This window comes from Suncus etruscus, chromosome 8 (assembly GCF_024139225.1).
Source record: "Suncus etruscus isolate mSunEtr1 chromosome 8, mSunEtr1.pri.cur, whole genome shotgun sequence".
Lineage (NCBI taxonomy): Eukaryota > Metazoa > Chordata > Mammalia > Eulipotyphla > Soricidae > Suncus > Suncus etruscus.
This window is the reverse complement of record NC_064855.1, coordinates 116,422,746-116,447,825: the sequence shown is the minus strand read 5'-3', so window position 1 is coordinate 116,447,825 and position 25,080 is coordinate 116,422,746. Positions and strand designations below refer to the sequence as shown.

Genomic DNA, 25,080 nt, shown 5'->3' with positions numbered 1-25,080 from the left:
GGAATTTGGTAAACAGCTCAATTGGTGGGGCACTTAAGGTTTGTAGGGCCTGGTTCAATTCCTGGACCCCCACATTCCACCTACAGTGATCCCTGAGCACTGAGCTGGGAGTAGTCCCTGAGTATTACTAGGTTAGGACCCAGGCCAAAATAATGAATGAATAAATAAAATTTTCTAATGCAAAATATTTAACTACGAAAACCATTATCAATATATGAAAACAAGATCCAGTCTAAAATGTTTTCAGTGACACCATTTCTTCTGTGACTTCCAGAAGCGTAAGTATCACACGGATATTTCCAGTCTCACGTATGGAGTCTCAATTGCATAGAGCAGATGGGTTCTATCTGTACCCACTGTTGACCCTGTAGGATCTTATACCAAATCTTCTTTCCTCTGACTGACTATCTCCTTTGACTTGGCAGTAAATTTTCCTTGAGCGAACCTTTCTCTTTCCATAGTTAATCGAAACTGATCCTAGAGTCCCACACGGCTCCTTTCCTAAAATCAGTTTTTCTATGGCATTATCAACTTGATCGTTCAGGTAAGGAATTCCTGTGATGTGCTTGGCACTGTTCAGGGGTGGGCAAAAGAGCAAAGATTACCCAGTTCTTAAGGCTAAATGTTAGTGGGAAAATAACTCCCAAACATGGATGCAGGAGCCTGGAATACAGGTCCCAGGGATTCTGAGAGGAAGAGACAAGCAGCATGAAAGGATTCACAACAGGCTTTTAGGAGACAAACTTAAGCACTTCACCAGAAAAAAAAAATGTGTTCTGGAAACAACTACCCCTTATCCCATGGTGTTTATCATCTGAAAATCCACTTTCCTTCCTTTCGTAGAAGAAGGAACACAAAATCTAGAGGCTTTACTAAGTACAGAGAATGAGGAACCTACTGATCCCAACTAAATAAAAATTGAGGTTCTAATAAGGATTTTTCCTCTCCAGGCTGATTCCTTTGAGAACTATGAATTAAATCACCAAAGTGGGACTTAGCTAGTCTTTTTCCCAGCTAATAAAATATTAATTGATCTGAATTGCACAGATGTTGTTAAGCTGTTTTTATTAACATTGACGAAAGGACTCAAAATTACCTAGAAATCTTTTAAATATGATTTGTACCCAAGTGGGGGAAATACAATACTAAAATGAAAGCTATTGTACCAGTGAAATTGTTCTTATAAACTTGCCTGCATTTGGGTCTAACAATTAGATACTAAATCATTGCTGTTGGAGAATAAACAAGACTGACAAAAATGTGAGAGAATGCGGATTATTCTAATAGGAATTTTATATTACTAGTTCTCATTATATGGATCTTTACGTATTTGGATAGCTGGTCTTAGTATGTTCTGACCTGTGAATCTACAGCCAAAAATTGTAGCAGAATAACTTAATACTAAAACTCTGCATGTGGTACAATGATGAATGTAAACATCATAGTTTCTCACATACATTTTCTTCTTTAATTATGTTTCAGAATTTCTAATTAGCTTGAAGGAAGAATCCATTTCCTGTCAACTTCTTTCCACTTTAAGGCTGTTAAACATTTTACAGCTATAAACTATATCATCTGTACTCTGTGGTTTAAGGAAAGAAAGAGCGAGTACCCTCATGATTTCTTGTTACTTCAAAGTCTGAAGGCTTAAGAGAGGGTGAATATGGCATTGGGACTGGCAGCATTCAGAGGTTGACTTAGCTCATTTCCGTCCTCACCTTTTTGTGTTGATGTCATTCTAAGCTGGTTTTCTTCGTGCAATGACAAATGTGGTATCTATGGTTTTTACTGTGCTGTCATTTTAGATTCAAGGAAAAAATAATGGAATAGTTTTTGTAGGTCCCACAAAAGTTCAGAGAATGACTTTGATCACTTCCAGTGCTACCACCAAAGTTGGATGGAAAAAATTTAAGGGATTTTCTTTTGAACCTTCTGAATGGGGAAAGAGGAATGATTTGTTAGAGGGAAGAGTAGAAACTAGAAAGTGGGAAAAAATGGCTAAGTCAGTTTTCCTTTATGCACATAAAATTAATTTGGAGGGCCAGAGATAAGTACAGTGGGGAGGGTCTTACCTTATCCACATTGATCCAAGTCTAATTGCAGTCACCTCATATGATCCACCAAGCACCATTAGGAGTGATTACTGAGCAGAGTCAAGAGTAAGCCAGGAGTACAAAGAAAAAAATCCATTTAGTTTTAGATTTTTAAAGAAATTCTTGTTTCCTCCCTAAAATAGATGATTTATCTTTCTTTTTTCTAAAATGCTCTTCAGACACCTCAAGATGGTTTAAAGCCATCTTGGACTTTCAGGCTAATTACTGAATTTCATTAATGTCTACGCCACCAAAAAGTATGCAGCATCTTAGACTTGGTGAAGAATTATCTTTTCCACCCTTTGTATGCCAGCTTTTCATGAGAAACTCATCTATTCTTTCGATTTTATAAATGTGTCCCCTAAAAAACTGAACCTTTATGTTCTACTTCCTTTGTAGTAGTGACCATCCAATCCTATTTGTCCAGCACAATGTTTGAACAATCAATACTTTTTAAAGCAGTAATAAGATAATATTTAATTATGGGTGTGATGCTTGACATACTACACAATAGAAACCCTAAATATGTGTATTTGTGTTAGTGTGTATTTAGATAGCAAACTAAGCAGATAGAGCAATTATCTAAAAACACCAGGTTTGGATAGTAAAGGGTTTAAGGTATGTGTCTTATGTGAAGAAAACACTGGTTTGATTCCCAATACCATAGATAATTCCCTGAGTCACTTCAGGAGTGATTCCTGAGTACAGAGCCAGGAGTAAGACCTCAGCACTGCTATAGGTAGCCCCAAACCCTAACTAACTATATGATGCTCACATAGGTTATAATTTGCTTCAATCCTGGGTTGGACAGATATCTAGGGAATCTAGGGTGTCCTGTACTTTGCCATTTAGGGCCCCGAACTTTGGATTGTCACCTTTCCTACAAAGCTGCTAGCACTGATGGAAAGATATTTTGGGGGAGAAGACCACACCAGGTGACTCTCAAGGATTACTCCTGGCTATGCACTCAGAAATCGCACCTGGCTTGGGGGGGGTCCATATGGAACGCTGGGATATTGAACCACGGTCCATCCTGGATTAGTCAAGTGCAAGGCAAATGCCCTATAGCTGCATCATCCCTCTGGCCCCACAAAGTCAATTTTTTCCCATTTCCAGCCAGATGTGGTATCCAAAGAGAAATCAGGGCAAGCTGTTAGAACTTAATTTAACCAAAGTTGCAAAAATAACTTCCTTTCATACCCCCTAGATCTGTACCTAGTTCCAGGTCACACCCCACATATGTGAGGTCGGGAAATATTATATGTAGACCTGCTAGCCTGAAGTCCAGGACATACTTTTGTTCATTTATTTACTTTAGTTTTAAAGCTATCCCTTTTTTGCTCAAAGTTAACTTCTGGTGATGTTTGGAGCCAGGGATTGAACCTGGATTGGCCATGTGCAAGGCAATGCACACTGTCTCTCTGGCCTAAGCTTAAGTATTTAAAGGAAAGAGAGATAGATATTAAGGTACTATCTCAGCTCTTTGGGGGGTTAACTATCAAGGGATGCTCAGCAGCTCTCAGAACTCTAAAGAGTCTCAGCCCACTGGGCTGGTGGCTCAATGCAAGGACCCAGAAATGCAGAGCTGATCAGGGATAATGGGGTTACCTTGGTGGTACTCTGGATCTCCAGAGCTGCACTCAAAAATACTCTGGGAATCCTGAGGTGATGGAAATCAAATCAAGTTCATGCTCAGTTAGGACAGAGAAGAAACCACTATGACAATGAAAGGTGGAAACTATCATTCTAGACAAGAACTGGGTGTTGAAGGGAGAGAGTGACCTGCATGGTACTCCTTCAGTAACAGAATTAAAAACTACAGTATCTAACAAAGAAAAAAAAACCAGGGAGAGAGAAATTGAGAAATAGAGAAGAAAGAGGAGAAAGAGGCAGGCACAAAGGCAGGCACAAAGGGCAGAGAGAAACTGAGGACATTAGTGGCAGGAAATGTGCATTGGTGACAAGTGTTGGCCATTATATGATTGAGACTCAATCATGAACAACTTTGTAATTGTGGGGAAAAATACAATTGTATTTTAAGCATCTTAATAACCATAGTATTTAAATAAAGTAATGAAAAAAATTTAAAAAAATTTGTGTGACTAATGGAATGTGCACATTTTTCTGTCCCCATAAAGGTGCTCCGCGTTGTGCGACTTATTAAGATTTCTCCTGCTCTTGAGGATTTCGTGTACAAGATCTTTGGTCCTGGAAAGAAGCTGGGGAGCCTGGTTGTGTTCACAGCCAGCCTCTTGATCGTGATGTCAGCCATTAGCTTGCAGATGTTCTGCTTTGTGGAAGAACTGGACCGATTCACAACTTTTCCAAGGGTGAGGAATGGCTAATATTCTATTCCTTTGTTATCTTTCATCTCGAGTCTTGTTGTTCACATCCAAGTAACTCACAGTCACAGTGGCTCTGACATTGTCTCCTGTTTATGATAATGTGAAGTAATTCCATCTTGGTACTTAAAAGAGTCTTTTCTGTATGGCAGGGAGGTCTTTGGATGTTTTTGTATTGTTGTCGGTTTATATATCATTCCTAAAATACTTTGATCCAGTCAGGTACAGAAATGGAAAAGATGGATGCTAGCCTTCTTACTGTCTCAGAAAAAACTTTTTTTTGCATTTTTGTGATTGTGATAGAGCTTTTATATTGGGTGGCAATGGGAGGTCACCCCCAGAAGTTCTAACAACTCTGTGTGTCTGAAATTGCTCCTGGGGCCCTCTCATTTACTCCACTGAATCTCTGGATCAGTGGCTACCATTGTGAAATCAGCCCTACAAGTTTTTATGTTTGGGGCACAATCTAAAAGGAAGTTTTTGACATTTTCTTCATCATAAAATGCCTAAGCAAAATCATGCAACTTGAATTAGCTAGTCCTGCCTACAATTAGAGGGGGAGATAAGGGAGGCATAAAGACCAAACAGGGGCAAGACTACTAAGTAGTGGGTTGGATACAGAGGGGACCACATATTCTAGCCGCCCTGGAGGTGAGGGAAGAGGAAATGGGAGGTAGGACAAAAACGGAGGTGTAGGGAGGACAAATTGGTGATGGGAATCCCCCCTGATTTTATGTAAATATGTACCTAAAATGTTATTGTCAACAATATGTAAGACACTATGATCAAAATAAAAATTATATATATTATAAAAAAAAAATGCCTAAGATCTTAAGATTCAAGGTGAGGGTCCACTAAAAAGGAAGTTAGAAATCTATCTGTAAGTAAAATTGATGTTGAAGTTAAAATCTGACTCCATGGGGATTAAGAAACAGGAAAATATAAGTCAAAACAATATTTATATATAAAGAGAGAGAGAGAGGGATGCATAGAGAGACATAAACACATACATTGTTTTCTCTCCCAGAAGCTAAAAGAGTAAAATATATTTGTAGGGGAACAATCTTGCAGTAAAGACATACTATTCTCTCTCCATATATATTTATATGTATGTATAACATATGTATGTTTTATGAGAAAGGATGAGGGGTAAAACCTTTGTTATTACCTGTGTTAGATTTTTCCTACTGCTGAGTCATATCTTTAAATCTAAGAAAGTATCTGTTCTCATAACAGACATACTTGCCCATTTAGATTTTTTTCTTTTTTAATCCTATGAGATATTTGTTAACCACATTAGGACTTTGTGGAGTGTTTTGGTAACCCTGGGGTACAAACTAAGTTTCCAGATTTCTCAGTAATTCTCATTGGAGGGTCATCCAGGAAAGAACCATGAAGTGTAAAGACCCAGATGGACATCAGGAAAGGAAACTCATGGATGAAGGCCTGGGTAAAGGCCAGCCCAAATACTGAGGAGATGGAGGTCCAGCCCCATAGTTCCAGAAGCTAAGTCACAGAAAAGGCAGCCTCCAATTCCAATTCCCTAAGATGGAGAAAAAGAGTCAAAGTTTTATCTGTGGGGGACAAAAAAAGAATAATTCACTGATAGAATGTCCTGAAGTGGCTTCATCACCTCAGGCCAATAACTTTCTTTTCTAATTTGGGCCAAAGAGATATTTGGGAGAGCTAGAACAAGAGATGTGGCTTTCCGCCATCTCTTTTCCATTGAAAGTAATTTTGTTCTAAGAGGAAAAGTCAAGATGAAAATTTCATGGCAACATAGCTCAAGAAGATCTCAGGACAAGCTGGTCTGTCTAAAATCACCACGGTTTCTGTTACAGAGAAAAAAAAACACTGTGGGTTTGGGGGGAGCTTCCTGATCAAGTTCTTGTAATGAATTCAGAATCTAATTGTATTTGTTCACTTTATAAAGTTCCTGAATATACATGCTAAGGGTTCACGGTACCTCAGCAGCCAGCTTCAGCTCTTTAAACCTTTTAACTTTCCAGTGAAATAAAAATTAAAAGGTCCTGTTTGTTTAGGGCTCTACAAATGAGGGTCATTTTTAATTCATAAATATTATATGACGTGCTGTCACTAGAAGGATGTGAATTTTTATGTCATTTATTATTTCATATAGGTCTTCTTCATTTGCATTCTCTAAATGCTAATTACTTGCTCTATTGAATTTTCACTTATAAAATCACATCCAAAGCAGTTAGACAAGATGAGCAGTAAATGCAATGAAACACTTAATTGCAAATTAATTTCCATTTCCTCTCGACCATCAAATGACTAATCATGCTTTCGGTTGTACTGAAGGAGCTGCTGACAAATATGAAGAAGCAACTTGCTCTTTCCTAATTTTTTTCATCATTTTTCTAATGTCACCAGATGAAGTTAGGGTTCGACTTCATCCTTATTAAATTCAAGCACTTTTTTTTCCCTTCCAAAATGTCATTAGTCCCATTAATAGCACTGAAATCTTGGCCAGGGTTTTTGTTTCTGCCTTATGCTTTTAAATTGTTCATTAAATATTTCATATATGTGGAAGAATAAGAGGAAAGTATGTTCTGTGACTGTGTTCAGCTTTACAAAGAGGCAAATCTCTCCTACTCTTTGCCAGAGAAATTTCTCTCTAGATGTACCACAATCCATTCTGCTTTTATGCACAGACAAGCATCAGTGGAAAATCATTGTTCTCATAATTTAAACTTGCCTAACTGTACCTTTTATACTGTACCTTTTCCCTTTCTTCTACCCATTACTTTTGTCACTTGCTTGCTTTGGGAGTCTCACAATTGCATTTTTGAGGCCTCTTCCAGTATTTCAGTTAATGTTCTTGTGCTTCCTGTGTAACATGCATCTGTGTGTTTTCTTTCACATAGACTGTCCTATTCATACCCACCCCAACCCAACTCCTATTTTGGAGTAGGCAGTTCTTTTTCTTTTGCCCTCATGGAAGGAGAGGAGTTGCCCCACTTTTTACTTGGAATAAGTTTTTAAAAAATGGAGATAATCCTGAAGCCCCTGATGGAAAGCAAGGGGCATGACCTTCCTGCAGAGAAATTGGTTTGGAAGAAGTGAGTTGCCATGTTGTGAAGGGCTCTGTGACACATACGTAGAGGTGGGCTTAGGGACCGATGAGAAGTGTCAGCCCCCTAAGAATCAGGACCCCCAGTCATACATTCACAGGAGCTGAATTCTGAAATCAAAGAAGCCCTTAACTCTGAGTGCCCACAGTCCAGATTAATCCTGAACTTCGTTGCAAAGGCACAGAACAGATCTCTGGGCTCTCTACTAACACTTCACAACTCCAGAAACTATAGATAATAATGTTTTTTTTTTTGGGCCACACCATTTGATGCTCAGGAGTTACTCCTGGCTAAGCGCTCAGAAATCGCCCCTGGCTTGTGGGGAGCATATGGGACGCCGGGGGATCGAACCCCGGTCCTTCATTGGCTAGCGCTTGATAGGCAGACACCTTACCTCTAGCTTGCAAGGCAGACACCTTACCTCTAGCGCCACCTCGCCGGCCCCTTGAATGGTATTTTGTTTGTTTGTTTGTTTGTTTGGGGGGCCATACTCAGTGGTGTTCAGGACTTCCTTTTGGCTCTGCACTTAGGAATCTCTCCTGGTGGGACTTTGGGGACCAGATGGGGTGCCAGAAATCAAACTGGCAGTAACTATGTGCAAGGCGAGTGCTCTCCACTATATATACAGCAATGCTTATAGCCCGTATTAAAAAAAAAAAAAAAAAAAAAACTTCAAACTCTAGTCTGCTTTTGATATTTTCATGGCTATTTATAATTACCTATGAATGCAATCAAATTAATAGCTCTTAGTTTAAAGTATTCTTTAGAGGATTAAGCAATAAATGTGACCCAATTTCCAGTGTTCAAATAATCTACAAGCAGCAGCAACTCATCATGTTCTTAAATAATAGTGAAAATGCAACTTCTTGACAAAAATGCTGGAATCATAGCAACAATCAGGAACCCCTCTATAAATGATTAGGCATCAACTTTACAAGAAGTACTCAGATTTCTGAATTTCATTGTAAGTTCAAAAATGGTTGCAGTTTTAGTTCAGAATATTATTAATCAACAGTTTAAATATATCACCAGGGGCAAGTAATATTTTATAAAAACATTAAAACAACGTGCCAAATTATCTCTGTAATCTAAAATACATTGTATCATAGTTGTTGTATATGTGAAAATAAGTTGAGCCACTCGATGAATGACAGGTTCACTTTCCACTCTTCCCACCCACAATTACAACACTTTTGGAAAAGTTGCACTGGTGAAGGAGGGGTAGTTATTTACATATATATATATATACATATATATATATATATATATATATATATATATCTGAAACCCAACTGCAGGCATTTTTGTAATCATGGTGCTTAAATATATTATTAAAAAGAAAAGAAAATATGGCAGTCATAAGAGAGAAAAGTAGGGGGCCTAAAGGCTCTAAGCCTCATAGACTGAGAACACTAACTGTCCTTCACTTATTTATTGTTTAGAATCAGTAAACACAGGAAGAAGACCAACATTGATAGTTACCTCACGATACTAAACTAATCTGGTTGGGCCTGGAGCAAGCAGCGACTGCAGAAGTTTCTAGAATCTTCTTCTGGGAGAGGTTGAAGAAAGAGTAAAAACTGTCTCTGACCCAGAGTGCATTACCTAAGGCTATAGGCATACCAGTAATTAGTAGTTTGAGCAGTCCCTAAATTTCCTTTGGGAACCCTCTCCTCAAACTATCATCTTTTAGCTAAGTGTATTTATTCCTGAATGTCTGGATATGTAACAACTGAAGAAATGTGTATATAGACCAGATTACTGACCTGGCAAAGAGAAGCCAAATGTTACATCCCATTCTTTTATGCAATGCTGAAAAGTCTAATACAGATGTGCACTGGACAAGTCCAAATAGTAAACTTCAGGCTTGAGAGTACAGTATTTCTTCTATTGTTTTGGGATATTTGAACTTTGTCCACACCATTCCCCAAACAGGAAAATGGCCAGTGTGCTGGCTCTCTTTGTTTCGATTGATCCTGTCCCCATAACTGCATGAATATTCTGGGAATCCATTTTTTATTTTTCAATCCATCAACACAGTGAGAAGCATTCTTTTACCTTTTGATCTAGCAATATCATTTCAATAAATCTGTCCACCAAATAATGCAGAAACACAATGTAGTGGACCTTTTGAACATGCCTCTGTGTGGCCTAATTTAGCATGTGACAATGTTGGGGCACTGTTACTGTCTAGCTAGAATATGATGCCTAAATTCACTTGGAGCAAGATGGCGATCCCAGACGGTTAATGAAACTAGTTATTTTTGAGATGCATCATGAGTGACATAAATAGTGATGACAAAATATTTTGCAAAAAAGCAGAATAGAGAGAAGCAACATAGTTTAGAAGTTAAGACACTTGTGACTAAGATAATGGAATTATTGGAATTAGAGTACAGCAAATAGTTCTATTAACAGTCAAAATAGTCCCCAGCCTCTTCTCCTCACCAAAAATAAAAAATGGCATAATACAACACATTGCAGCTGCACTTAACTTTATATATCTGACAATATATATCTGACAATAAAAATAAAGTGGTAAATCTCTCTCATTCTAAACTAAAATCTCAAAAACACTACTGTCTAATGGTAACTTTCTTTAGCATTAATACTTTTTATGGTATTTTCGATTAGTGGGGACAGAGCTGGCTCTACACATGGCCAACCTGGATTTGATTCCAAGCAGCATATTCCCCCTGAGGCTTGCAGGAGTGATCCCAGAACATAGAGCCAGGAATAAGCCCTGAGTTTATTCAGGTTATACAGTTCAGGTGTGGAGTCCAAATAAAAATAAATAAATAAATAAATAAATAAAAATTAAAATGGAATGAATTAAATGAATGAATAAAAATTAAAATGAATGCCTGTCTCAAATACAGGCAGGGGGGAGGAAGATTGGAGACATTGATGATGGGAATGTTACATTGGTGAAGGGGGTTGTTCTTTTTATGACTGAAACCCAACGACAAGCATGTTTGTAGTCAAGGTGCTTAAATAAAGATAATATTTAGAAAAATTAAAATGAAAATGGATTGGTAGTTGGATAAATAGTTGGATAAATTAAATTTGTGGTACACATCAAAGGAAAATAATGTGTGTGTTTAAGGCACTTGTCTTGAAGACCCTGGTTTGATCTTTTGTACAGTCTATAATCCTCAAACGCTCTTTGAGCACTGAGTCAGAAAAAAGCCCAAGCAAGGTGTGTGTGGTCCCAAAACAATAACAAAAGATAAAAATATAAGTTCAATTTTAAATGTAGAATGTAATGAAGCAACTTGTAGTTTGGATGAATAATAAACCTATACATACATACACATTTATATATACATATGTAAAACTCTTCCATCTATATTATATATATTTATACACTTAACAGAGATGCACAAGTTTTCTAAGTCTATGCTTTTACCAGGCAAATTATAGTTTGCAAACTGTAAAATCAGCTCTATTAGAGCCGAATCGTTTTGATTAAATATTTATTTGCAAACAACTATTAAATTGAAGTTCAAAGTCTGAATTTTGAAGTACTAAATAAGCACTATCAGTTTAGAAGCAAGACTTCGAAATTTATGTGTGTAATAAAAAAGACCAGACAATACAATTTGCAGGAAAGCTCTTCTCCAGAGAGTAAGGAGAAATGAGTAATCAAACCCAATTAAAATAACAAGCAGTAGAAAAATTCAATTTTGACAGTGTAGGCTTTTATAATATGCAAAAATATAAACATTTCCCTGACAGAAGCTGCCTTCTATTTGTGGCCAAAGAGAAAAACCTCATTTGAGCAGAGTCATACATAGGAATGGTACAAAAATACTGGAATTTCAGGGTAGACAATGTGCTATTATAGATACAGATGTTTTCTTGTTGAAGCTTCCATTTATTTCAAGATGGGACATACGTCTGATTGTTTGGAGCTTAATTTATGTGTCTATGTTATTACATTCTTAATGCACCCAGAGTAAAACTTCCCCTTAGATCTGCAGTTCTCAAACTCCTGAAGTGCACCATGTACATTATGAAAATTTAATATGGCTGACATCAAAAAAATTGCTAATTAAGAAATAGGGCATAAATACTCAAAGAAATTTGACAGTCTCTTCAATGAAGACAATTAATGTAGGAACCGCCTATTTGCATGCATCTCTATGTCTGGCTCTCACAGCTGTTTGTTCTGTCAGCTGGATGGTTGCATTTCAAATTATTTGAACGTAATTGGTGGAAAGGAGACCTCTCAACAAAAAATACCATCCTCTGCAGCATAGGCTTGGAAGGGGGCAAAAGTATGCTCACTCACTACATCTTGAAATGTCTCTAATATAAGAAACTTTAACATTTAAGTCTTCTATTTTTAACTGTAAAAATGCATGCTGTAATTTTACATTTGCATGCAACTGAAAAGGTTGTCTTTTCATAATATGGAAAAAGGTTAATGAGTAGAGCTTATTTTCAGTTCTCAAGTTGACTCTTGTTTGTCACGTTCAAGAGGACAGTCTAGAATTTAAAATCAACAGACTCCATCCTTAACCCATCTTTGCTGCACTTAACCCAGTGGCTCTTAAAGCCCCAGGACCTCAGTATCCACTAGCCACACAGAGGTATTATGTGGTGACTAAAAGACATTATGCAAAAACTCCTCTACACATTGGACATCCAACTTCTTCTGGAATGCTAGAACAGTCTCATCCTAGTTATGACACAGTATCTTTTCAAAGTATTGTTTACAGTGTGCTTATTGTCTAAAAAAGACTCACATCATTTCTATATTGAGTCCAAATGGATTTCAGGAACTGGTTCTCTGTGACCCATCAGGGGAAGGTTTACATAGGATGATATTTCCCCCTGACCCTTAGAGCCAGCCAGAGACATCCCAATTTTGGGCTCTGACAATAGAGCTGAGCTTCTGGGTCTTCAACTCCCTGTTCCATGTCACAGAGGAACATGGTCAGTCTTCTCAGCTTACTACACCTCTATCATCAGCCATGTTCCTTGAGATGCTCCTTTTAGAAGAGTGAGAACAAGTTCAACAAAGTTACCAAGGGCACCCACATTTCACCCAGTTTAGATGCTCTAGAAAACATCTGTCTCTATTTTATCCTAAGGTGATTCCCTGAGCAGTCTTAGCAGGGTTTTTTCCCCATAAGTGTTGGGCCAAAAGAATACCAGAAGAGAAATGGAATTTAGAGAAGGGTAAAGAGTATGAATGGGCAAAAGCTGGCTCCCTGTGTGTGACACCAGGCGGGGAAAATCCGCGAAAGTACACCGGCTCAGTGGGGCTCAACTGTGAAAGACTGTGAGTGTGACCTGTCTATGTCTGTCTACTGTCCTCTTGCGTGAAACTCTTGCGAGTGGGGCAAAAAGAGGCTCCAGAAACCTCGCTCGCCCAGACGCCATTTTCAGGGAGGGACTTCAGAGCATAAAAACCGGCTAAGCCTTGCAAAAGCCGGCTCCCTGTGTGTGACATCAGGCGGGGAAAATCCGCGAGAGTACACCGGCCCAGTGGGGCCCAACTGTGAAAAACTGTGAGTGTGACCTGTCTATGTCTGTCTACTGTCCTCTTGCGTGAAACTCTTGCGAGTGGGGCAAACAGAGGCTCCAGCGGAGCTATAACACAGAAGTAAACATTTCTCTCCGGAATGTCTTCTCTGTTGCATGCTCGGGCCTAAGATTTGACCCAGTGTGAGGCTTCATCCACGGAGGACTCCCTTCCCTTAGAGGCAAGTCAGCCCATCCAGAAATGGAGGAGCCAGAGGAGTGTGCTGCCTGCATCATATAGACAATGAATACCACCACAACACGTAGAAAAACCCACAATACAAGTGTGACAATGGGAAAACAACGCAGGCCAGCATCAGACATAGAGAATGAAGATGACAATTCTGAGGACCAGATAATGACCAACCAACTAATCAACCTCTCAGATAAGGACTTTAGATTAGCAATATGGAAGATGCTCAAAGACCTCCAAGAAACCATGGATCGAGTTAAACAGAACACTAATAAGAACCAAGAAAATATGAAGACAGAAATCACAAAACTCCAAACTGAAATAACATGTCAACTAACAGGACTGCAAAAGTCAGTAAACGAAGTGAATGACAAAATGGATAAGCTCTGGGACAGGGTATCAGAAGCTGTGAATAGACTTGCTGCTGTGGAAGATGAGATACATAACAATTCCATACAGCAGGAGAGATTGAAAAAAAAACTTAAAGCAAATGAGCAGACAATGGAAAAATTAGTCAAAGAATGGGAACAGATGAAAATAGAAGTCTATGATAAGATCAACAGAAACAACTTAAGAATCATTGGAGTCCCAGAGACCCAGGAAGAAAATTTCCAGGAAGAATCAACGGTCAAGAACATCATTAAAGAGAAACTCCCAGAGCTAAAGAATATATGTGATCAAATCCTGCATGCCCGAAGAGTACCAACCAAAAGAGACCCCAGAAAAACCACCCCAAGACACATCCTAGTCACAATGACAAATCCCACAGATAGAGACAGAATTCTGAAAACAGCAAGATCAAAAGGGGAAATCACGTTCAAGCAAGCTTCCCTGAGATTTACAGCAGACCTGTCACCAGAAACACTCAATGCCAGAAAGCAGTGGTGGGATATTGTGACAAGACTGAATGAAATGAATGCTTCACCCAGAATACTATACCCAGCAAAACTCACTTTCCGGTTTGACGGAAGAATACATGGCTTCACAGACAAAAAACAGCTCAGAAACTTCACAGACACAAAACCAGTCTTAAGAGAAAAACTGAAAGACCTAATCTAAGACAAGACTACCCAAAAGACACACCAAATTTTGAAATAAAGATGGCATTAAATCCCAGGACAATTCTTTCTCTCAACGTCAATGGACTAAATGCACCCGTTAAGAGACACAGAGTGGCTAAATGGATCAAAAAACTCAATCCAACCTTCTGCTGCCTACAAGAAACGCACCTGAATAGTCAGAACAAACATAGACTCAAAATAAAAGGCTGGAGAAAAATTATCCAAGCAAACAACACCCATAAAAAAGCTGGAGTGGCCATACTAATATCAGATAATGCAAACTTTATACTCAGGAAGGTTGTAAGGGACAAAGATGGACATTTTATATTAATCAAGGGGTACGTAGAGCAGGAAGAATTCACTCTCCTAAACATATATGCACCGAATGAGGGGCCAGCAAAATATTTAATACAACTGTTGACAAATCTGAAAAATAATATCAACAACAACACAATAATTGTGGGGGACCTTAACACGGCTTTGTCAACACTGGATAGGTCAACCAGACTGAAACCCAACAAGAATAGACTAGACCTGAGGAGAGAAATGGAAGAAAGAGACCTAGTGAATATATATAGGACACTCCATCCCCAGAAACCTGGATACACATTCTTCTCCAATGTACATGGGACATTCTCCAGGATAGACTACATGCTGACACATAAAACATACCTCCATAAGATCAAGAGGATAGAAATTTTGCAGACTACCTTCGCTGACCACAAGGCTCTGAAATTATTTGTGAACTCCAAAGGGACTCAGAAGAAACACTTTAACACCTGGAAGTTAAACAGCCTCATGCTCAATAACCAGTGAGTCCGAGATGAAATCAAGGAGGAAATCAAAAGGTTCCTGGAAACAAATGACAATAAAGACACAAACTATCAGAACTTATGGGACACAGCAAAAGCAGTACTGAGAGGAAAATTTATAGCTTTGCAAGCACACATCAGGAAGGAAGAAGGAGCTTACCTGAGTAGCTTAATGACACAGCTAATAGAACTAGAAAATGCTCAACAAAAGGACCCAAGAATAGGAAGACAGAAGGAAATAACAAAGCTGAGCGCAGAAATCAATGAAGTGGAAACTCAAAAAACAATCCGAAAGATCAACAAAAGCAGAAGTTGGTTCTTTGAAAACATAAACAAGATTGATAGACCACTGGCAAACCTAACAAAGAAAGAGAGAGAGAGAAACTTGATAACTCGTATCAGGAATGAAAAAGGAGAGATCACTACTGATATGACAGAGATTCAAAGGGTAATCAGAAACTACTTTGAAAAACTCTACGCCACTAAAAATGAGAACCTGGAAGAAATGGATAAATTCTTGGACTCTTATAATCTTCCACGGTTGAAGGAAGAGGATGTAGCATATCTAAACACCCCCATCACCATTGATGAAATTAAAACAGTAATCAAATGTCTGCCGAAAAACAAAAGCCCAGGTCCAGATGGATTCACTAATGAATTCTATCAAACTTTCCAAGAGGAACTACTGCCAATCTTGGCAAGACTCTTTCATGAAATTGAACAAACAGAAACACTTCCAAATAGCTTTTATGAAGCCAACATCACCTTGAAACCTAAACCAGACAGAGATGCTACCAAAAAAGAAAATTACAGACCAATATCACTGATGAATGCAGATGCAAAGATCCTCAACAAAATCCTGGCAAATAGGATTCAATGCCTATTTGGTCATCCACTACGATCAAGTAGGTTTCATCCCAGGAATGCAAGGCTGGTTTAACATCCGTAAATCTATCAACATAACACACAACATCAATAACAAGAAAAATATAAACCACATGATCATATCAATAAATGCAGAGAAAGCATTTGATAAGGTCCAACACCCATTCTTGATCAAAACTCTCAGCAAGATGGGAACGGAGGGAACCTTTCTCAATATAGTGAAGGCCATCTACCACAAGCCAGTGGCAAATATTATCCTCAATGGAGAAAAACTGAAAGCCTTCCCTCTAAATTCTGGCAGAAGTCAAGGCTGTCCTCTCTCACCACGCCTATTCAACATAGCACTGGAAGTACTTGCTATAGCGATTAGGCAAGAAAAGGATACCAAGGGAATCCAGATAGGAAAGGAAGAAGTCAAGCTCTCACTGTTTGCAGATGACATGATACTCTACTTAGAAAACCCTAAAGACTCTATCAAAAAGCTTCTAGAAACAATAGACTCATATAGCAAGGTGGCAGGCTACAAAATTAACACACAAAAATCAATGGCCTTTCTATACACCAATAGTAATAAGGATGAAATGGACATTAAGAAAACAACCCCATTCACAATAGTGCCACACAAACTCAAATATCTTGGAATCAACTTGACTAAATATGTGAAGGACCTATACAAAGAAAACTATAAAACTCTGCTCCAAGAAGTAAGAGAGGACACACGGAAATGGAAACGCATACCCTGCTCATGGATTGGCAGGATTAACATCATCAAAATGGCAATACTCCCCAAGGCATTATACAGATTTAATGCAATCCCTCTAAAGATACCCATGACATTCTTCAAAGAAGTGGATCAGACACTTTGGAAATTCATTTGGAACAATAAACACCCTCGAATAGCTAAAGCAATCATTGGGAAAAAGAATATGGGAGGAATTACTTTCCCCAACTTTAAACTGTACTACAAAGCAACAGTTATCAAAACAGCATGGTATTGGAATAAGGATAGGTCCTCAGATCAATGGAATAGGCTTGAATACTCAGAAAATGTTCCCCAGATATACAACCACCTAATTTTTGATAAAGGAGCAGGAAATCCTAAATGGAGCAAGGAAAGCCTCTTCAACAAGTGGTGTTGGCACAATTGGATAGCCACTTGCAAAAAATTGAACTTAGACCCCCAGCTAACATCATGTACGAAGGTAAAATCCAAATGGATTAAAGACCTCGATATCAGCCCCAAAACCATAAGATATATAGAACAGCACATAGGCAAAACACTCCAGGACATTACAAGCATCTTCAAGAAGGAAACTGCACTCTCCAAACAAGTGAAAGCAGAGATTAACAGATGGGAATATATTAAGCTGAGAAGCTTCTGCACCTCAAAGGAAATAGTGCCCAGGATACAAGAGCCACCCATTGAGTGGGAGAAACTATTCACCCAATACCCATCAGATAAGGGGCTAATCTCCAAAATATACAAGGCACTGACAGAACTTTACAAGAAAAAAAACATCTAATCTCATCAAAAAATGGGGAGAAGAAGTGAACAGACATTTTGACAAAGAAGAAATACATATGGCCAAAAGACACATGAAAAAATGTTCCACATCACTAATCATCAGGGAGATGCAAATCAAAACAATGATGAGATACCACCTCACACCCCAGAGAATGGCACACATCACAAAGAATGAGAATAAACAGTGTTGGCGGGGATGTGGAGAGAAAGGAACTCTTATCCACTGCTGGTGGGAATGCCGTCTAGTTCAACCTTTATGGAAAGCGATATGGAGATTCCTCCAAAAACTGGAAATCGAGCTCCCATACGATCCAGCTATACCACTCCTAGGAATATACCCTAGGAACACAAAAATACAATACAAAAACCCCTTCCTTACACCTATATTCATTGCAGCACTATTTACCATAGCAAGACTCTGGAAACAACCAAGATGCCCTTCAACAGACGAATGGCTAAAGAAACTGTGGTACATATACACAATGGAATATTATGCAGCTGTCAGGAGAGATGAAGTCATGAAATTTTCCTATACATGGATGTACACGGAATCTATTATGCTGAGTGAAATAAGTCAGAGAGAGAGAGAAAAACGCAGAATGGTCTCACTCATCTATGGGTTTTATGAAAAATGAAAGACACCCTTGTAATAATAATTTTCAGACACAAAAGAGAAAAGAGCTGGAAGTTCCAGCTCACCTCAGGAAGCTCACCACAAAGAGTGATGAGTTTAGTTAGAGAAATAACTACATTTTGAACTGTCCTAATAATGAGAATGTATGAGGAAAATGGAGAGCCTGTCTAGAGTACAGGCGGGGGTCGGGTGAGGCGAAGGGAGACTTGGGACATTGGTGATGGGAATGTTGCACTGGTGATGGGGGGTGTTCTTTACATGACTGAAACCCAAACACAATCATGTATGTAATTAAGGTGTTTAAATAAATAAAAAAAAGAGTATGAATTGAGGAATGGAATTCCTTCTTGATCAGATACAGAGGAATATAACCCTATGTTTTCATGATCAATTTCAAATCTGTAGTTTTTATATTTACAGATAATTTGGGCACCATCAGTATTGACTCTTGAAATTTTTATTTATTGAAACTATTTTGTTATTTGGGATCACACCCGGTGGTACTCAGGACTTATCCCCAGTTCTGTGCTCACATGTCATTCCCAGTGGCAATCTGGGGCCATACAATGCCAGGGATCCAACATGGGCAAAGAATCTTTTCAGCCCTAAAAGGGTGAATCCATCTTATTGTCCTATTGAATATATATACATAAATATAAAATAAGTATATACATTGGTTTGGGGGCCACACCAGGCGGCGCTCAGGGGTTACTCCCAGCTATCTGCTCAGAAATAGCTCCTGGCAGGCACGGGGGAACATATGGGATGCCGGGATTCGAACTAATCACCTTAGGTCCTGGATCAGCTGCTTGCAAGGCAAATGCCGCTGTGCTATCTCTCCGGCCCTACAAATTTACATTTTTCAGAAATTTAACTTCAGCATTTGTTAAGGTACCATTTGTAATCTGTCAAAGATTGAAATGTTGCCTCAAGTTTTAGCAAGTTGAGTAAGTCTTAATAAGAAAAACTATAATAAGAGGAACTTTACATGAGAGGAACTATGTAACAAAATTGTAAGGGATCATGTGATGTTCTCATCATATGTGATTTGGGGATAAAGAAGAGGTGTAATTAGGTGAGGAATTCAGGCAATCACAGTAAGGTATCATTTCTGTCCTCAGTGAACACCATCAGTGTTCACTGTACTTCTCTTTGGGGACAGACTGGTATTAAGACACAGCAGGACCACTCTCTGTAAAAGGATGAACTATTCTCTAACTTGTCAAGTGAATTTCATTATGAAGGCAATTTTTTAAGGCAAGAGTTCTTGAAGCCAGTAAAAGAGGAATAAAAATTGGTACAAATTATATTGCAAGATAAAATGTGTACCTCAATGTGAGTACATGCCTCCCATGTTTTATATGGAAGAGGTTGTATTTTTTCCTTCTGAAAAGATTGAATGTCTACTTTTAAAGTAAAATAAATACATATTTTACATATGTTTTAACAGAGAAGGAAAGATGTTACCTCACAATAATCATGGAGGACATAAATTCACATAACAATCATTCCTAACTTTGATCTTTCTAAACGGGGCGAAGTAGAAAGAATCCAAACAGCTATCAACTGGTGGATAGGTGCAATGCATCTTGTGCATACATTGAGTCATTTGGCAGTCAAAAGAAATGAAGCACCAGTGGAGCCCACAAAGTAAATGGATCATACCCATATCACCCTAGTCGTAGAAAGTGCCCAGTAAAAAACACAAATCCATCCAGACTTTGAGAGTATAACAATGGTTGCCAAAAGGTGGGTTGGGGGAGATGGTACATATTCTTAAGTTAGATAGAAGTAATAGTTGTATTATAGGACTTTGAATAAGTAAAAAAATCACTTAATAGTGTGCTTTAGAAGATGCATTTTTTATTTCTCTCATTTTATTTTTCATTTTAGACACTATGTTTTGCAATCCTGCTACTGAAAGGTATCATGCACATTTCTGTACTTCCTTTTAGCCATGTCTTGTACAAAGTGATCAGTTCCAACTATCATTGTCATAAAGGACCCTTCTTGACTCTAACTGTGCCATTGTTCTTTGTGGAAAGCTTCCTACAATGGACTTGTCTTCCTGGCTCTCTTCTCTATTGTCTCTGGATATTATTGTCATACTACCTTTAATTTTCTTATATCTCACAAATGAGTGATATTGTCTCATGTTTATTCCTCTCCCTCTGAATCACTTCACTCGCATAATACTCTCCATCTCCATTCATGTATAAGCAAATATAATGACTTCATTTTTCTTAACAGCTGCATAGCATTCCATTGTAGATGTACCAGTTTCTTTAGCTACTCATCTGTTCTCATGCACTGGGCTTGTTTCCAGATTCTAATAATTGTGAATAGTGTTGCAATAAACAAACAAGTGCAGATGCCTTTTCTACATTGTGTTATGGGGGCCCTAGAGTATATTCCCAGGAGCAGTATTGCTAGGTCATATGGAAAGTTGCTTTCTTGATTTTTGAGGAATGTCCATATTGTTTACTCAAAAGGTTGAACCAATTGACATTCCCACTGGATAAGAGTCCCTTTCTCACTGCACTGTGCTACCACTAGATTATTTCTTTTTTTTTTTATTTGTGCCAATGTCTGTGGTGTGAATGATATTGCATCATTTTAATTTATACTTCTCTGATATACTGCATTTTTCATGTACATTTTTAGCCATCTGTATTTCTTCCTTGGTGAAGTTCCTATTCATCTTTTCTCTTCATTTGCTGATGGGGTTCGATTTCTTTTGTAAAGTTCTACCAGTGTCTTATATATCTTTGATATTAAACATTTATAAGATGAGCATTGGATAAATAAGTGCTCCCATTTTGTAAGTAGTCTTTGTATCCTGGTCATCATCATGTTCTCTGAGGTGCAGAAAGAAGCTTCTTAGTTTAATGTCTTTCCATTCGTTTTATTGTTACTTCCTCTGGCTTGGTCAGTGGTGTTTCTTCCTAGCAGATACCTTTAGCTCCAATGTCATAAAGAGTTCTTCCTAGGTTTTCCTCTATTGACCTTATGGAATCAAGTCTAAAATCAAGATCTTTAATTCATTTTTATTTGACTTTTGTGCGTGGCATTAAAAACATGTTTGAGTTCATTTCTTTGCACAGTGCTGATCAATTTTCCCAACACCACTTATTGAAGAGGACTTCCTCACTCTAATTAATTTTTTTGCTCCTTTATGAAAGATTAACTGATTATGTGTCTGAAGGTCTGTCTCCGGATATTTAATTCTATCTCTTTGATCTGAGGTTCTGTTTTTACTCCAATATCATGCTGCTTTAATTTCTACCACTTTGTAGGATAGCTTTAAGTTGGGGAAAGTGATGCCTCTCATCTCCTTTTTCCCAAGGATTGCTTTAGGTGTTTGGGGAAAGGGTGATATTATTCCATATGAATTTTAGTAGTTTTTTTTAATCTGTCTCTTTGAAAAAATATTTTGCATTAAATCTGTACAATACTTTGAGGAGTAATGCCACTTTAATGATGTTAAGCCTCGAAATTCATGAGCAGGGGATGTATTTCCATTTCCTTATATTTCTTTTTGTTTCTTTTTTCCCATCTCCCATCTGCTTTTGTTTCTTGAAGCAGTGCTTTGTAGTTTTCCTTGTACAACTCTTTCATCACTTTAAGTTCATTCTGAGGTAAATGATTGTCTGAGTCACAATTGTGAATTGGTTTGCTATTTTTTAAATACCTGTTTCTTCTCTTTTATTATTTCTACATAGGGAAACCATGAGCTTTTATATGTTAATTTTGTAGCCTGCCACTTTGCTATAAAAATGTCTTATTTCTAGAAGCTTTTTACAGACTCTTTAAGACTTTCTAAATCTAGTGTTATGTAAGTCATAAATAGTGCATTCTGCTGCCATCTAGGCCAACATTTATGGAAAGTGATATGGAGATTCCTCCAAAACCTGGAAATTGAACTCCCATATGATCCAGCTATACCACTCCCAGAGATATACCCTAGGAACACAAAAGCACAATACAAAAATCCCTTCCTCATACCTATATTTATTGCAGCACTATTTACAATATTTACAATAGCCAGACTCTGGAAACAACCAAGATGTCCTGCAAACAGATGAATGGCTAAAGAAACTGTGGTACATATACACAATGGAATATTATGCAGCTGTCAGGATAGATGAAGTCATGAAATTTTCCTATACATGGATGTACATGGAATCTATTATGCTGAGTGAAATAAGTCAGAGGGAGAGAGATAGACACAAAAAGTTTCACTCATCTATGGGTTTTAAGAAAAATAAAAGACATTTTACAATAATCCTCACAGACAAAGAAAGGAGGGCTGGAAGGTCCAGCTCACAGCATAAAGTTCACCACAAAGAGTGGTGAGTGCAGTTAGAGAAATAACTACACTGAGAACTATCACAACCATGTGAATAAATGAGGAAAGTGTAAAGCCTGTCTAGAGTACAGGAGTAGGTGGGATGGGGAGGAGGGAGATTTGGGACATTGGTGGTGGGAACGTTGCACAGCTGAAGGGGGGTGTTTTTTACATGACTGAAACCCAACTACAATCATATTTGTAATCAAGATGTTTAAATAAAGATATTAAAAACTTTTTTTTAAAAAGGGACTATACTTTTAGGGATCATTTCTATAGTGACTAGAGAAGTTTCTCTGACCATGTAGAGCACCTGAAGCCACGAGGAGGAGACAGAGCGTCCTCTCCTGAGTGTGAAGCTGGCTCTAGGTGTTGCTTCTGCAACTGCTTTTGGCCATTGATGATCATTCTTCCCTTCCCTTACTTTGGAAGGGATAAAGGGAGAGATTCATCTGAGTGGTAAAAATAAATAAATAAATAATAAATTAATAAAATAATAATAAAAATAGTGCATTCTCCCTACCCTCTCTAGATACCCTTGGCTTCTCTTTCTTGCCTAATTTTGATGGCAAGTTCTTCGAATACTATAGTGAATAGAAGTGGCAAGAATGAGAAACCTTGACTTGTGCCTGATGTTAGAGAGAAGGCTTTTAGTTTGTCCTTATTAAGTACAATATTTGCTGTGGGGTTGTGAATGACTTTGACTATATTGAAGAAAGTTCTTTCAATTCCCATTTGCTGAGAGTTCTTATGATTGTGTGCTGACTATTGTTATTTAAAAATAGGAGAATGAATGCTGGATCTTATTGTTTAAGAATAAATAGAGATCATGAAAGTGAAAGATTAGAATGAATATCTAGAAAGACTACCATATTAGAAAAACTATCATATTGCTCATGAGTAAATCAAGAAAAAAATTTGAAACGTGACAGGAATTTCATTTGGTGAGGAAAACAAGCAGGATGAGGTCTGTAGGTGTCTTTATTCCACAATCTCAAAATTTCTCACACCTAGTTTTAAATTTCTGGATAAGATCTCAGTAACACTGATGAAGCACAGAAAACAAATTAATTTTCAACCAGTAATAGAAGTTTTTATGGCACTACATTTTATGGATTTATCCATGTAAGCAGATAATAACACATGAACCTCTTTTTGCTTTCAGCTATAATTTACAGCATCTCACAATCAGAATTTTCAGGTGGCTGAATTGTATGGAAATGAGATTTTTTTTTCTTCTGAGATTGTGAAAAGGTTGCAGAATAGCCCCATTGTTCTCGCTCACATTGCTTATCTTACAACAACAGGTCACAATCCCAAAGCTCCATAATCCCCAGCATTCAGTGAATGCATAATAGCTGAGTACTCATGAGAGTTAATGCAACAGATGAAAAAAAAATTAAATTAGTTTGTGGACAAGGCAGATGAAAGGTACACCTGAATTATTGGTCTTGTAGGTACCAAGAATAAATTTATTAGGCTTAATCACAAGCTTTCCTTTGGGGAAAAAGAACCCCAAATATAGTGAAATATGTTTTAGACAAGGAAGTGTTTTGACTTTTCCTCTATTGTTGAATCTTTAAGATATACACATATTTGGCTCTAGAAATAGATAGTAGTGAAAAGAAATGCAGTTATCTGTTATTTTTAATGAGTCCTCTTTGGAATTTATATTTATTGCCTTCAGATGTTGTAAATATTCAACAGGAAAAAAATAAGAGGGAAAATAATTCCCCTCGATGATAAGTCATATACTTATGAGGTTAAATGGAGTGCTGGAAATTCTCTGAAGCATTTTTAGAATGCATTAAAGCTAATATTCTCTAAGGCAAAGAAAGCATTACATTGTCTTTGACGCTGCTGAACTCAAGTATCAATGTACTTCATACTTTGATGAACAAAACACTTTGTAGGGTAATGAGATTATAGAAAAAGTAACTCTGGGAGAAATGAAGAGTTTCACACATGGACAAAGGGTAAATAGGAAAGCCTATCTCCTGGTTCAAGAGTCATTGAACAATTAATTGCTCCTTTATTCCAATGGGCTTACTCTGTGCTGGGCATTTAAGAGCCCACATCTAAAAAAATTAATTTAATTTTTTCTCATATAGAACACTGATAAGAGAGTTTACCATGTGAGTAGGCCTGGAAAGTACTAGATTTGAAAGTTCATGGAACATAGGAAATGGCTTACTTTGGAGGCATAAAATCTGGGTGCTACTTAGATATCAGTCACAGATTCGTAGACTGGTTCTTAACACCATCTGTCACTTTTGTTTTTCTTGCTCCACACAAAGAAAGCATTGAAATTGTTTTTAGGGTTCATTTTGAATCTAAAATCCATTCTGTGATTGAGGTTTCTATAATCTTAGGTTCAGTTCATCTTTCTATGATCCTGGACTTCATTTCTTGGAATCTTGTATCTGAGTATTCAGTTTATATTTTCATCGAACTCAAATTCATAAAGACATTTTTTTAGAGAGTCACAGGTTTCAGTTCTAAAGTTTTCCCCAAGGTTATCAAAAACTGTCCTTGAGAAGTATTCCTGATTAAAATATAC

General features: G+C 37.7%; 1 protein-coding gene and 1 non-coding gene across 2 annotated transcripts in view; both read left to right on the top strand.

Moving 5' to 3' along the window:
• Window positions 1–25,080, top strand: part of NALCN (sodium leak channel, non-selective) — a 306,322-nt gene that overhangs the window by 145,802 nt on the left and 135,440 nt on the right. The window contains exon 13 of the mRNA XM_049778612.1: window positions 4,232–4,423. Within this exon, the coding sequence (XP_049634569.1) occupies window positions 4,232–4,423 (192 nt within the window). The remainder of the gene's footprint in view (window positions 1–4,231; window positions 4,424–25,080) is intronic.
• LOC126016842 (small nucleolar RNA U3) lies at window positions 22,769–22,981 on the top strand. The gene has a single exon (XR_007498534.1). It is a non-coding gene; the product is annotated as a small nucleolar RNA U3 (small nucleolar RNA).